Genomic DNA, 15,292 nt, shown 5'->3' with positions numbered 1-15,292 from the left:
GACATTAACCACCATGCACATAACATGAAGTCAATTTAAAAAATATAGGCATAAATATTACACGAAACAAAAGAAAACAAGTAAAGAACATTTCCATAATTTTTCAACATAAACTTTAAGACAAATAATTAAGTATAATAACATGCAAACATAGGGAAATGGAAATGCCCTGAATTAAACAATCATCTAAGGTCGTCTCCCTCGTGACGAGTCATTTCTGTCTCTATAGCCATAAGGTGGAAGCGAAGGTATCTCTTCTTCATAGAGGTTGGTGAGTTCAATGACATTCCGGTTAAACATATTAAAGGATCTTAAGAGAGAGCGATGAGTGCCATCAATTTGTTGCATGATGGTGGAGGTAAATGAATTGAAGTTGTCATTGTGGGTTTGGATTTGACTCCTTAGGCACGAATACCGTTCCTCTTAGAGGGAAGAAAAAGATGCAAAGTTGTCACCTTGAATCTGAAGTTGATCTTGCAAGGCCATAAATCTCTCCTCTTGAAGTGTAGCAAAATTTTGTTGATGTATTTGCATGTTTTTCAACATTTCTAACACTTCAGAATTTTCAGGTCGAGAAGAGGGTGTAGGCATATAGGATGACCGGTTCCTGGTCCAACCGGTGTGTTGCCATTCTCCCCAACCTTGGTTATCAAATGGATGTTGTCCAGGAGTAGTACCTAGCCAATTACCATGGCTAGTGACTTGTTGATCGTGCTCCATAGGTTGAGAGTTGTCATCATTATTCTCTTCCTCGTCTCCATAATCTTCATCCTCTTCATCATCATCATCCTCATCATCATCATCTTCTTCCAAATGCCGAGTATTAGAACCTGGAACTGGTTTATGGGTCTTGTATAGTTGGGTTGTATGATCCCAAGTGTATCCCATCAAACTGGTTTATTTAGGATACTTTGAATAAACGAAGGGTAGCAGAGAGCAGTGCCTCGACCTGACTCCTTTAGAGAAAAGATCCGACTTGCAACGTAGTGCGGCCAATTTACTTTCAGCTTGTATTTCAGCCCATAAACCATGTGTACTTAGGCCATGTTCAATCTGGAGTAACCCCCTTGTTTAGAATGCAGAATATGTGTCACAACCTAGTGTAAAATCCTGTCAAGAGGCTTCAAAAGACCCGTTGTCACATTGGTATGGAATAGATTTCTCGCAAAAATATTTGCAGAAAATGGTCTCTTCAGCATTGAGTTTAACGTATTCCTAAACTTAGAGTCTGGAGTAAACACAGTGTTAGTAATCTTGAGATCATTAGGAGACGATAGTGGAGAGATCTCAAACAGATACTTCCAAACGTCATCATTCACTTCAATAACCCTATTACCAATATTGCATGCAAACTTAAAACCCTTGAATTTTCCATCAATGCTAGTATAAAACAGTTTGACTAAATCCTTATTATACTTAGTGGTATAGTCTAAGAATAAATCAATTCCTTGAAAATTCATTCGTTCAACAATTTCGGGAATGTGCATACGTCCATCCACTAACTGTGAGTATACGTGCTGCTTTACAACTGTTCTGTTTTTGAACTCCATTTCAAAGGTTTCAGCAATATCATCAGAGAGTAAGGATAAAGAAGTTAGCGGAATATTGGGTCGAGATGGTGCATTCCCAGTGTGAGAGGAGGATCCTCTTGCAGTTCTTTTTCTAGATGCTCTTGAAGCCATTTGAGTGATGTTTGTAAGGAGATTTTAGGGTTTTTATAAGGAAGAGAGTGAGAGAGGGAGAAGACCAAATGACCAAATGAATTATTTATGCAGAAAAAATTTCTTGAAAAATGAGTCGACCTAATTAAGACTCATATGAGCAGTTTCTGGCATCGAATAGTCGACGCATGGGTCGACCTATTGAGACCCGAATTTAATGCACCCTCTATAATGGGAAGTAAAGAGTCGACTCACACGTGTAATGACTCACAATGACTGACTCTATATACAAGGAGCTTGGGTGTTTATTCAAAATGCATCAGCACGTAGTGCGAGCAAGATGAATGACTCAACTGAATAGCAGGGTATGGATTGCACATCCCTTCTATCTGCCAATGCCTCTTCACTTAGGAGGTCTTTATATGTACAAGGCACAAAGATAAACAAGCACAAACATTGCCTCTTAAGGAGGGCTTCAGACAGGTGCCTGCCAATATAACATGACAGGTCTTCCAGACTACATGGAGAATATGAAGTTACCTAAGTGGTATGCCAACCACAAGCAAAGCAACTCAAACAATGAGTTAAAGCGGCTAAAGTACCTGTAAGAAGAGCTAAACAATCAGTACTATGTTCAGACAAATCAAACAGAAAGTCCAACAGTGAGACAACCAATCATCAGACAACATCAATGCAAGGCATAAGATGCAAGCAAACTAAATTGATTCATCATCCAAAAGACCTACAAAACAGCAAAGGTTAACAAACAAAGCAAATAATAAAGCTCAAATGATGAGACAACATCAAACATGTAGATGAATGCTTGCTCCTGAAATTCAAAGCTCAAATTGTGAGTTCAAACCACTAGCTCAAAGGCTAGGGTCAAAGGTGAAGTAAAAAGCCAAAACAGAAGCTAAAACTCAACATGAATCACATTTAAACAATCATGAACATGTCCTAAAAAGGACCAAATCAAAATCAATAAGCAAAGTCATTTCATGAGCATGAGAAGGCAAAGACAATTTCAAAGCATTCAAATGGACAATAAGGATCAAAATTCCATATCAAAACAGAAATGAGTCAAACAATTCTGGAAATTTTCATGAGCATACAACATGTCTAACACAATCACCATGCTAAAAATCAGGAGCAACAGAACTAAAATGACCTAGAAATAAAATGCACAAGCAAGACATCCAATTGTGTGACACAAATTGTCACACCTAAAGTACATGTGTCCCAAACAGTGAAGGAAATAGCAAAAAATGCCAAATAAAATCACACAAATCCATCAAAATGTTAAGAATCATCATGTAAAATTTCATGGCAATTGGATCACTTATGAGCATTTCATAGTAGGATGAATGAGGCATGGTCCAAATGTATACATGTTCAATCAATTCAACACAATTAAAAATCCAGACATGTTAAAATCACAAAATCAACACAATAAAATTCTAGACATTCACATGAACAAGTAGAAAAAAATTGGGAATTATTTGGATCCTTTTTCAATTTTTTATGAATCTTGCAAGTTGCATAAATTAACATGGAATAATGTTGAAGAATAATGGAAAATGAAGTTGAAACATAGAAAATCACCAAAACGCCTTCAGCAAGGATCGAAGAGAGGCCAAGGCGTGTCCAAAACGACGTCGTTTTGGCTGTGAAGAATTAAAACAAAAAAAAATGAAAGAATGCGCTCAGGAAGAATCGAGCCTTAGTCCTGCTACGTTCATGCGCTCAGTTGCAGAAGCCCTAGCCGGCTGCACTACAGTGCCAATGTGGTGGTTTCCACCGTCTTCTTCATGAAGACGGTGGTTGCTACTGTTCATGCATTTTTTTTTCCAGAATTTTAAATGGCATACATCATTGGAATCGTCTCGACGAGTAGATCACAAATATCACAAAACCTAAGCCTAATTCTCACTATATTTCACGAATCGAAGGAAATAAGAATGGATCTACAAACTTTAAATCAACATAACTTCTTCGTTTTTCATCCAAATTTCATGAAATTTATATCAGAATAACCAGCATGCAAGGATCTACAAGTCTATGTACATAAAATCAAGATTTATGAGATTCAAATTTCCAACCTCTTGAAGATCAATCAATGGCAGCAGCGTGTTCAAGGCCTTGCAAGCTCCAGAATCACTCCTATATTGATGTTATGAAGTCTGAAGTTGAAATTGAAGTTTGAAATGAACTAGATCTTGATTAATTTGCCATTTCCATCTTCATGTTCATGTATGGAGTATGCACAATTCTTCACCAATTTCCACAAAAAATGACTGATTCATGCTCCAAATTCCATGCAGATGATGGATCTATCAAGAAAATGTGTGGTTGTGTGGAGAAAATTTGAATTCCAATGAGAGAAAAATTTGGAGGGAAGAGAAAATTCTAGATCTAGAAAATGTGTAAACTGAAAATTCTGTTATGATTTACTATTTATAGGCCATGTTAATTGTCGCATTACGCGAAAAAACCGGCGGGAAAAGACACAGAGCCGCCACCGTGCGTTATTTATCCCAAAGGAGGGAAAGGAAACGCTCGAAGTAAACCTGGAAAGGAAATGGTCTTACGACCAGAGATGCAAGGATCGGGAGTCGGTTATGCGAAGGGAAGGTATTAGCACCCCTACGCATCCGTCGTACTCGACGGGATCCACGCTTAGAAAGAATAGAAGAAAGGTTGCTAAATAACTGCTTAAGAACTGCACACACTAGAATAAACACAGATGAAAGACGAAAGAAGGACTCGGCGGGATGTCGCATCCTGGGCCTACGTAGTTTGTCGGACACAAACATCAGAGTCGACGTAGTTTGGGGACAGGGGAAATGTGCTCGCTAGGACATTGCATCCTATGCATACGTATCTTCTCTAACCAGAGAAGAATCAGAGCACTCGTAGCTCAGCTAACACACGCTGAAACAAAACACTGAAACAGAGACGCTGATACGTCAAACGAAACACACAACTGGAAACCGAATGCCAACTGCTGGACTTACATCAGACTCCGAACAAACAAACGCACACAGGAAACCGACTGTCAATCGCTGGACTTACATCAGACTCCAAGCAAACGAACACACACAGGAAACCGACTTCCAATCGCTGGACTTACGTCAGACTCCAAGCAGAGAAACGCAAACGGAAGGGTCTCGATTGCAACCAGGGCCAGAGAAAGGGAAGGTCTCAATCGCAACGAGGGCGAGAGAAAAGAATTAGTGTTAGTTGTTAGTCAAACTCGACAAGACATCGCATCTCGTGCCTACGTATCTCATCTAGACATGAGAATCAGAGTTGTCGTAGTTCGGCTAAACTATTTCTGTTGGTTTTTGTTTTTTAAGCGGACAACGTCACTACGCAATCTACCGGATGCTCGACCTTTGGAGACTTACTCACCTGTAGTAGAAGGAGTTAACGTGTCCTTAAGAGGGGATAATGTTTGTTTGTGTTTTAGGATGCTCACGCAAGAAAGGAAGTCCTAGACGAAGGAACCGTGCTACCTTAATTGACATGCAAACGAGACTACGCGAAGTCTAGCAAACCTAGGGGATACAATCACACCACACAAACACATACAGCATGAAGTAAACACACCAACAAGGGGCTCAAACATCAAGGCGGGCTTTAGTCAAGGGGTCATATCAACCTCGACAAACAAGCCAACTGGAAAGGTATCTGAGGCTCTTAACCACTGACATTGACCGTCAGGGTGAGCAGATGAAATGGGAGATGAGGGTAAGACCTCATAGCTTTTAACCCGACCTGGGTGAGCTTGACTCAATGAAAATGTGGGAGTCCAGAATGTGGGACTCTATTCCACAATGACTGACACTGGACAATGATCTTGGGTGTTTATTCACAATGCATCTGCACGTAGTGCGAGCAAGATGAATGACTCAACTGAATAGCAGGGGATGGATTGCACATCCCTTCTATCTGCCAATTTTCTCTTCACTTAGGAGGACTTGAAATGCAAGGCACAAAGATAAACAAACACAAACATTGCCTCTTAAGGAGGGCTTCAGACAGGTGCCTGCCAAAGATAGCAGGTCTTCCAGACTACATGAAGTCAGGGGTCATTAGCTGAGTGCTATGCCAACCACAAGCAAAGCAAAGTTCAAATAATGAACTTAAAGCGGCTAATGTACCTGTGTAAACAACCAAACAATCAGTATAATATTCAGACAAAACAATCAGAAAGTCCAACAGTGAGACAACCAATCATCAGACAATGTCAATGAAAGGCATAAAATGCAAGCAAACTAAATTGATTCATCATCCACAAGACCTACAAAACAGCAAGGTTAGTCAACCAAAATAACTTGTATCTCAAGTGATGAGATCATATCAACCAACGTGGCTAAATGCTTGAAACCTGAAACACAAAGTCCAAAGGATGAGAACAAACCACTAGCTCAAAGGCTAGGGTCAAAGGTGGGGTAAAAAGTCAAAACAGGAGCTAAAACTCAACATGAATCACATTTACTCTATCATGAACATGTCCTAAAAAGGACCAAGTCAAAATCATCAAGCAAAGTCATGTGGTGAACAAAATATGGCAAGGGCACACAGCATGATCATCAATTGGACATACAAGTGAGAAAATGCACATTAAATCAGAAATGACTCAAACAATTCTGGAAATTTTTATGAGCATTCAACACATCAAACATAATCATCATACCAAAAATCAGCATCATCAAGGTTCAATTGATATGGAAATGAAAATGCATAGGCAAGACATCCAATTGTGTGACACAAATTGTCACACCTAAAATACATGTGTTCCAAACAGTGAAGACCATATCAAAAAATGCCAAATAAAATCAAACAAATCCATCATCATGTTAACAATCATCATGCAAAATTTCATGGCATTTGGATCATGTATGAGAATTTTATGATAGGATGAATGAAGCAAGGTCACAAAAGCATACATGTTCAATCATTCTAACACAATAAAAAATCCAGTCATGGTAAAAATCAGAAAATCACACCAAAAAAACTAGACATCACAAGGATCAAGTAGCAAAAAGTTGGAGGTGAATTGGATCAATATTCAATTAGTTATGAATTTTAGAAGTTCATGAAATAAAATGAAATAAAAATTGAAATAATGTTGAATTAATTAGAAATGGTATAAAAAAAGGAAATGGAGAGAATGCAGCAGGTGGGAATCGATCCCTGGTAGGGCCAAAACGCACAGCTTCACTTAATGAAGTGGCGTGTCCAGTCACGTTCAACGCATATGTGGCGTTGGTCAAAGAACGCTGGGCCAATCAAACTGCCATGCAGAAGCCACGTGGATATGAATGGGACAAAAACCCTAACCAAAAACCAGAGCCGCCTGGTACTGTAGCGTGCGGCCAGGCTTGGGGAGGAAACAACCGTCTCTTTCATGAAGACGGTGGGGGAACAGTACCACCTTCAATTTATTTTCCAGAATTCCAAAACAAATACACTAATCGAACCGTTATGCAATGAGGAACATGAATCCATCACTAATTTGGTCTAATTCCTCATAAATAAAGAGAATCGAAGGGAAATGTTTTTTGACATTCAAACTTTAACTCAACATAACATAATCAATATTGCACCATTTTTAATAATGTTCATATCAACATGATTAGGGAGAGAAGCTCTACATAAACATGGCAAAAGTTTAGAGAATAGTGAGATTCGAAACTTCACCTCCTTAAAGAACAATGTGAGGAAACAGTGTATTCAGGTCCTCAGTCACGCCCAGATCTACTCTATCAGCTCTGATATGAAGCTTTGCGCATGTACGGATGCTTGAATCCCCTTAAATCCAGCTCAAACTCCATGTGCCATGTTCATCTTCAAGCTTAGTGTGTGTATGGTTCTGGCACGAATTGGACAGAATAACAGTTGATTCTTGCTCTAAACTCCACCAGGACCAACAATCTACCAAGAAAAGTGGTGTTTATGTGTGGAATTTGGAAAATCAATGAAGAGAAAAATGAGAATGGAAATGGATTTCTAGATCTGAAAACTTGTGTTCTCTGTAATACTGTTGCAATTAGGCTTTTATATGCCCTCCTAATCAATCTGAAATTATCACTAAGCCAAAGTTAAAGGAGATTAGGAAGATATAAGGTGTATGAACCAATTGCCATTTTCACCTCATGCATGGAAACCCTACGTGAACAGTGCATAATAAGGGCCCAAATTCATTCAAAATCAGCCCATGCACACATTGGAATTGGAAATATATTCATGTGATCAACCAATTTTGATTTTTGGCAATTTCCCTTCAAAAATAGCATGCATGAGCAAATGGTTGTATGAATGAATTTCATGCCATGTAATGATGCATTTGGAAAATATGAGTCATGAGGAGAATAATGCAAAAAAGAGCACTCAAATTGGAGTCTTGGTTCAAAAGATATGGCATTTTGAAGTTTCAAGCACACTTGGCAATGATTTGATCATAACTCCTTAACCATTCATCATACATTAATGATCTTGGACTTTTTGGAAATGGGAGAGAAAGATATTCAACTTTCATGTTGGACAAAATTTCATTTGAAGCTTCTTTGATGTTGGAAAGTTGAGTTGAAGTTGGTCCAAAAACTTGCCATTTTTGGAAACTTGAAATTACAGGTCATTAGCACTTGATCAAATTGCTTCAAAATGAACCTTGGCTCATATAAGCTCTCTAGAATACTCATGTGGTCTCCATCTCAATGAAATGCTTGGCCTCTTGCATAGATGAATCCTCTTGATGCCAGTTACAGTTGACTGAATACAATGCAATGTGCCATGTGAATGTAATGTTAAGGTGATGTTAATGACCTAAAAATGAAATGAGTGAATGAATGGGGGGTGCAAATTTGAGGTGCTACAGCTGCCCCTATTCAATCAACTGGGAACCTGAACGGATGAGAGCAACGGCTGTCAGAACTTCAAGGTAAACAGGGATTGAATACCAAAGGAACCAAAAAATTTGCACTCTACGGGGGATGAATCAAAGAAATGCGAGGCCATTTACCGATGGCGGTTGCACAATAAAAATACCTCAGGAAACCGAGGCCATTTACCGATGGCGGCTTTACTGGAAACTTGATATTTACCGATATCAACGTCAGTGAGGCCATTTACCGATGGCGGTTGGGAAACAAAATCCAAAGGAAGCGGGACCATTTACCGATGGTGGCTTCAACTGGGAATTTAACATTAAAAGGAAGCAAGACCATTTACCGATGGTGGCTTCAAAACAACATTTGATATTTACCGATATCAACGTCAGCGAGACCATTTACCGATGGCTGCTGGGAAACAGATGTCACAGAAAGCGAGGTCATTTACCGATGGTGACTAAGTTGGGCATTCGATATTTATCGATATCGAAGAAAGCATGCCATTTACCGATGGCAGCTCCAACTGGGGAGGAAAAAGATATTTACAACTGGAACCAGACAAGACGTTTACTGACGACTCTACTGGGGGATTTTGATTTTTATCGACGAATAGATACATGACCAGACATTTACCGATGACTGGGAAAAACTCGATGTTTACCGACATCGAAAGATGATGTTTACCGACACCAAAGAAGGAACACATACGGGTGTTGACATGACACTTACCGGTATCACAAGGATGACATCTACATGTGTCAAGACAAGGCCAGACACTTGCCGGGGACCTCGCTGGGGAGTCACGCTTTCCTTTCACGGACGGTTGAGGAAATAAACCTCTCTAGGGATTATCAGTCTTGACTGATAAGATGCAACTGCTGCAAATGTGCCATACAGATGTTGAAGTATGATCCGTCTCTGTTGGGGATACGATCCAATTAGGTTTAACACATGTATGCATATGTTTGAGCTTTTTCATGGCGTAATGCTCCATATTGAATGGAAATGCTACGCGATTTGAGGATGCAAATGCAAATGATGATTTCTACATGCAAAATGCAAATGGAGGAGAACTCCTGCTGGGAAAGCACACGATCGCTTCCGCTGAGCACACGACTCTGATTCGATCTTCCAACTCTGTGGGGACAGCATAACAACTCTGCTGCGGATGCTTGCTGATCAGACACTCTGGGACGATAGAGAAACCAACTCAATTGGGGAGTCATCTGTTGGGAAAACACCAACCTCTCAATCATGCTGGGGAATAGCACTGCTGTTGGGGAACAGATGATCCTTACTAGGGACGACCTCTAATGAACCCGATCCGCTTGGGGACTCCGTTGGGGAAATAAACAAACAATTCCCACCTCCGCTGGGGAAACTGCCAACTCAACCCTGCTGGGGATTACAACACTTCAGACCTGGCTGCCGAGGAACGAACTATCCACAGACACCTCTGCTGGGGAAATAACAATCTTCTGGCTCACTGGGGAACTAACAATCCTCAGACCTGCTGGGGAAACTGCAACCTTCAAAACTAGTCGGGAAAAAACATCCTCAACCTTGCTGGGGATTTGAATCAATTTCAGGCCTGACCGCTGAGGCAACACTGATCTTAGCCTCGCTGGGGAGACAAACCCTAAGCTTGCCTTGGACAACCCAACCTTCCACACTACTGGACAATGCTAAACACTTCTGAACAAATTGTGGCTCCTTCGCTTAGCCAGCAATCAAATGATAGTGACCTGCAAAACAGCAAGACATACATGCCCCGGGGGATTGTACAGACAAAATACACCCAAGTGTAATCAACATTCAAAATGATTTTCAAATGTTTATCTTTCTGCACATTATTGTCTAGTCTTCATGTTTTTAAGATGCAATGCTTATCAAAAATTCGGACGTTTTTTGCAAACAAAACAGTAAAATAAAAACAAGAGAGCAAATTGACTGAATAACGATTTTTATTGATTGAAAATGGGCCTATAAAGGCGAATACATCAGGAAGCAATTCCTAAGAAGAGGTAATTGCGCCAAAACAGGAAATAAACTATCCTATTGGCAATGTGAACACGGCATCCACTATTTTCCAATTCTGTTATGACTCGTACATCCTCAATTTCCCCCAAATTCCTTGCTTTCTGAGAAGAATGATTGGACCGGTCGCATCCTTCGAGATGGTAGACACTGAAGCGCGATGAAGTACAGATAACTCAGACTGTAGTCTTCGCTCTAATCCCTCTTTTGCCTGGATCGCCCTTTCATGTTTTCAATCCACCGGGATACCCATTTTTGCCTAAGCCGCCCTTGCGGGTTTTCGACTTACCGGGTGTACATATTCTTTTCATTCTTTATCCCTAACTTTTGCTCGAACCTTTTTCTTTTTTTTTCTTGGTTCGTCGGGATGCCCTTTTTTTCCTGGACTCTTTTATTCTTTTCGTCCAGCGGGTCAATTTACGCGAAGTATTTTTTGACTACATCTGAGTTCACAGGGGACGGAAAATCTTCACCATCCATAGTTGTAAGCATCAAGGCTCCACCTGAGAAAACCTTCTTAACAACATATGGACCTTCATAATTCGGAGTCCACTTGCCCCTGTTATTTGTACCGGGAGGAAGGATCCTCTTCAAAACCAAATCACCAGTCTGATAGCTTCGAGGACGCACTTTCTGATCAAAGGCTTTCTTCATCCTTCTCTGATACAATTGCCCATGGCACACATCTGCTAACCGCTTCTCCTCAATAAGGCTCAACTCGTTAAACCTTGTCCGAATCCACTCAGCTTCGTCCAACTTGACGTCCAACAGGACCCTGAGAGAAGGAATTTCCACTTCAACTGGTAGGACTGCTTCCATACCATACACGAGGGAGTAAGGGCTTGCCCCGGTCGACGTACGTACTGATGTACGGTACCCATGCAAAGCGAAAGGCAACATCTCATGCCAATCCTTGTACGTCATGACCATCTTCTGCACAATCTTCTTAATGTTCTTGTTTTCCGCCTCTACAGCACCATTCATCTTTGGTCTGTAAGGAGAAGAATTGTGGTGTTCGATCTTAAAATCTTTACAAAGCTCCTTCATCATCTTGTTATTGAGATTCGAACCATTATCAGTGATGATTCTCTCAGGAACCCCATAACGACAGATAATCTCCTTCTTAATGAATCGGGCAACCACTTGCTTGGTAACATTGGCATAGGAAGCTGCTTCCACCCACTTAGTGAAGTAATCAATCGCGACCAGGATGAAGCGATGTCCATTAGAAGCAGTAGGTTCAATCTTTCCAATCATATCGATGCCCCACATCGCGAATGGCCAAGGCGAATTCATGACATTCAGAGGGCTTGGTGGTACATGCACCTTATCCGCATAAATCTGACATTTATGGCACTTCCGAGCGTACTTGAAACAATCGGATTCCATAGTTATCCAGTAATAACCGGCTCTCAACAACTTCTTAGCCATTGCATGACCACCAGCATGGGTACCGAAAGACCCCTCATGTACTTCCTGCATCAACATGTCTGCTTCGTGTCTATCCACGCATCTGAGCAGAACCATGTCAAAGTTCCTCTTGTACAACACATCATCCTGTTTCAGATAAAAGCTTCCAGCTAGCCTTCTCAGGGTTTTCTTGTCATTCTTTGACGCTCCTTCAGGATACTCCTGACTCTTGAGGAAATTCTTAATATCAAAGTACCACGGCTTCTCATCCACAACAGACTCGGCTGCAAACACATACGCAGGCCTCTCGAGTCGATTCACAGCAACGCGTGGCACATGATTCCACCATTGAACTTTGATCATAGAAGACAAAGTAGCCAAGGCGTCAGCCATCTGATTTTCATCTCGGGGTACATGATACAACTTCACTGTCTTGAAGAAAGTCAGGATCCTTCTGGTGTAATCTCGATAAGGAATCAAATGCGGCTGGTGAGTATTCCAATCTCCATTGACTTGGTTAATCACTAGAGCGGAATCTCCATAAATGTCCAGGGTTTTGATCCTTAGATCAATGGCTTCTTCAATCCCCGTGATACAAGCCTCAAACTCAGCTTCATTGTTGGTTACGTCAAAAGTCAATCTGGCGGAAAAAGGTATGTGTGCACCTTTAGGGTTGATAAGTACTGCCCCAACACCGTTTTCGTTCATGTTCACAGCCCCATCGAACATCAGTGTCCACTTGTCATCAGGATCCGGTCCTTCCTCGACAAGAGGCTTTTCACAATCTTTCATCTTTAGATACATGATGTCTTCATCGGAGAACTCAAACATCATCGGCTGATAGTCATCAATCGGTTGCTCGACAAGGTAATCAGACAGAACACTACCTTTGATGGCCTTCTGCGACGTGTATTGGATATCATACTCAGTTAAAATCATCTGCCAACGAGTAACACGTCCGGTGAGAGCCGACTTCTCAAAGATATACTTCACTGGATCCATCTTAGAAATCAACAAGGTAGTATGGTTCAACATATACTGCCTCAGTCGGAGAGCAGCCCATGCCAAAGGACATCAAGTTTTCTCGAGTAGTGAATATCTTGTTTCACAGTCGGTAAACTTTTTGCTAAGGTAGTATATAGCATGCTCTTTTCGACCAGACTCGTCATGCTGTCCCAATACACACCCCATCGAGTTCTCGGTTACTGAAAGGTACATTATCAGAGGCCTCCCAGGAACTGGAGGTATAAGGATTGGAGGTTTCTGCAAATATTCTTTTATCTTATCAAAAGCTTTTTGACAGTCATCATTCCACCTGATTGCTTGATCTTTTCTTAGCAATTTGAATATCGGTTCGCACGTGGCCGTTAGGTGAGATATGAACCGTGCAATGTAGTTCAGTCTCCCTAAAAACCCACAAACCTGTTTTTCCGTTTTTGGTTCAGGCATTTCTTTAATAGCTTTGACTTTCGCTAGATCGACCTCAATCCCTTTCTCACTGACAATGAAGCCTAACAGCTTCCCGGATCTCACCCCAAACGTACATTTATTTGGATTCAGCCTCAGTTTGAACTTTCTCAGCCTTTCAAACAACTTCTTCAAGTTTACCAAGTGCTCCTCTTCTGTCTGAGACTTCGCAATCATATCATCCACGTACACTTTAATTTCTTTGTGCATTATGTCATGAAAGAGAGTCGTCATAGCCCTCTGATAGGTAGCACCGACATTCTTCAGCCCAAATGGCATCACCTTATAGCAGAACGTGCCCCAAGGTGTAATGAATGTCGTCTTTTCCATGTCTTCTAGCGCCATCTTGATCTGATTATAGCCAGAAAATCCATCCATGAAAGAGAAAACCGAAGATTGAGCAGTGTTATCAACCAATACATCAATGTGAGGTAATGGGAAGTCATCCTTTGGACTGGCTCTATTTAAATCTCGGTAATCGACACACATCCTGACTTTACCATCCTTCTTCGGCACGGGAACGATGTTGGCCACCCAAGGGGGATAACTGGTAACTGCCAGAAAACCTGCATCCCACTGCTTCTGAACCTCTTCTTTGATCTTGACAGCCATATCAGGATTAGTTCTGCGAAGCTTCTGCTTTACCGAAGGACAATCTTCTTTGAGAGGTAGCCTGTGCACCACAATATCTGTATCCAACCCAGGCATATCTTGATACGACCACGCGAATATCTCCACATATTCTCTCAGCATTTCAATCAGCCCTCTCTTGACAGATTCTTCTAAAGCAGCCCTAATCTTGATCTCTTTCCTGGCGTCCTCAGTACCAAGGTTAACGACTTCCAACTCTTCCTGATGAGGTTGGATGACCCTTTCCTCCTGCTTCAATAACCTGACCAATTCTTTAGGGAGTTCACAATCTTCTTCACTCTCCTCTTCAGCTTGGTAAATGGGGTTATCAAAATCATACTGAGCCATAACATAATTGTTTTTAATGGAGTTCGCGAGATCGATTCTGCATGTTTAATGCTTTATTTTAGAAAAGAGTTCAAGAAAGTCACAAAAAAAACAAAAAACATTGCCATTTTATTGTTTTTAAAAGTGAAAAATAAAAATAGAAAGACAGTGAACACAAATTTGATCGCAAAACGTCCTTTATTGATGATAATCATTGAAAATTCAAACATGATGTGGCCCTACAATGAACCACTACGCCCCGGGCAGAGCGTAGGGTTTTCTATGCAAAAATGAAAAACAAAAGAAAATTACTCTGTCTGAAGAGTAACTTGGACTATTTCTTCGGCTGTCCAATTATTCACCATCTCCCCTGGAGCACCCGGGCGCACCCAGTTGTCCACGTCATAATCACTGTCACTATCTTCACTACCGGTTGCAAAGACGTCTCCATGATTCATCAACCCAACGTTGGTGAAGGTACTCGGCCCTTTCTGAACACCCTGCTCTGCCTGAAGAGGCTGATAACCAATACCGAATTTGTCTTCCTTCACGGGCAGGTCAACCATCTTGCCCCAGCCCTCTGCATTACCAGAGTTAACAACCTCCACAGCTTGCTTGTAGGACGTAATTGAGGCACCTGGTTTCTTCTGCTCAACACAAGCTACCTTCTCAATAGCAACGGTCTCAAACGCTTGGCACAGAGTTTCATGGATCTCGCCATCCACCTCCACATACTTGAAAGAGGATAAATGACTCACAAGAATGTCCTCCTCGCCGCACACAGTCACAACCTGACCATTCCATACATACTTCAGCTTCTGATGGAGAGTTGACGACACTGCCCCAGCCCCATGTATCCAGGGA

The 15,292-nt window shown here is 41.2% G+C and overlaps 1 protein-coding gene across 1 annotated transcript; it reads right to left on the bottom strand.

Annotated features, from left to right (window-relative positions):
- Positions 1-423: 423 nt before the first annotated feature.
- On the bottom strand, positions 424-888 carry LOC127080396 (uncharacterized). The gene has a single exon (XM_051020716.1). It carries the CDS (start codon positions 886-888, stop codon positions 424-426), a length of 465 nt encoding a protein of 154 aa, XP_050876673.1.
- Positions 889-15,292: the final 14,404 nt, after the last annotated feature.

Source organism: Lathyrus oleraceus, chromosome 5 (genome assembly GCF_024323335.1).
Source record: "Lathyrus oleraceus cultivar Zhongwan6 chromosome 5, CAAS_Psat_ZW6_1.0, whole genome shotgun sequence".
NCBI lineage: Eukaryota > Viridiplantae > Streptophyta > Magnoliopsida > Fabales > Fabaceae > Lathyrus > Lathyrus oleraceus.
This window is presented reverse-complemented; position numbering and strand designations above follow the sequence as displayed.

Excerpts from the sequence above, each read along its gene's own strand:
- LOC127080396 (XM_051020716.1), bottom strand. The coding sequence starts at position 888 with ATGGGATACACTTGGGATCATACAACCCAACTATACAAGACCCATAAA.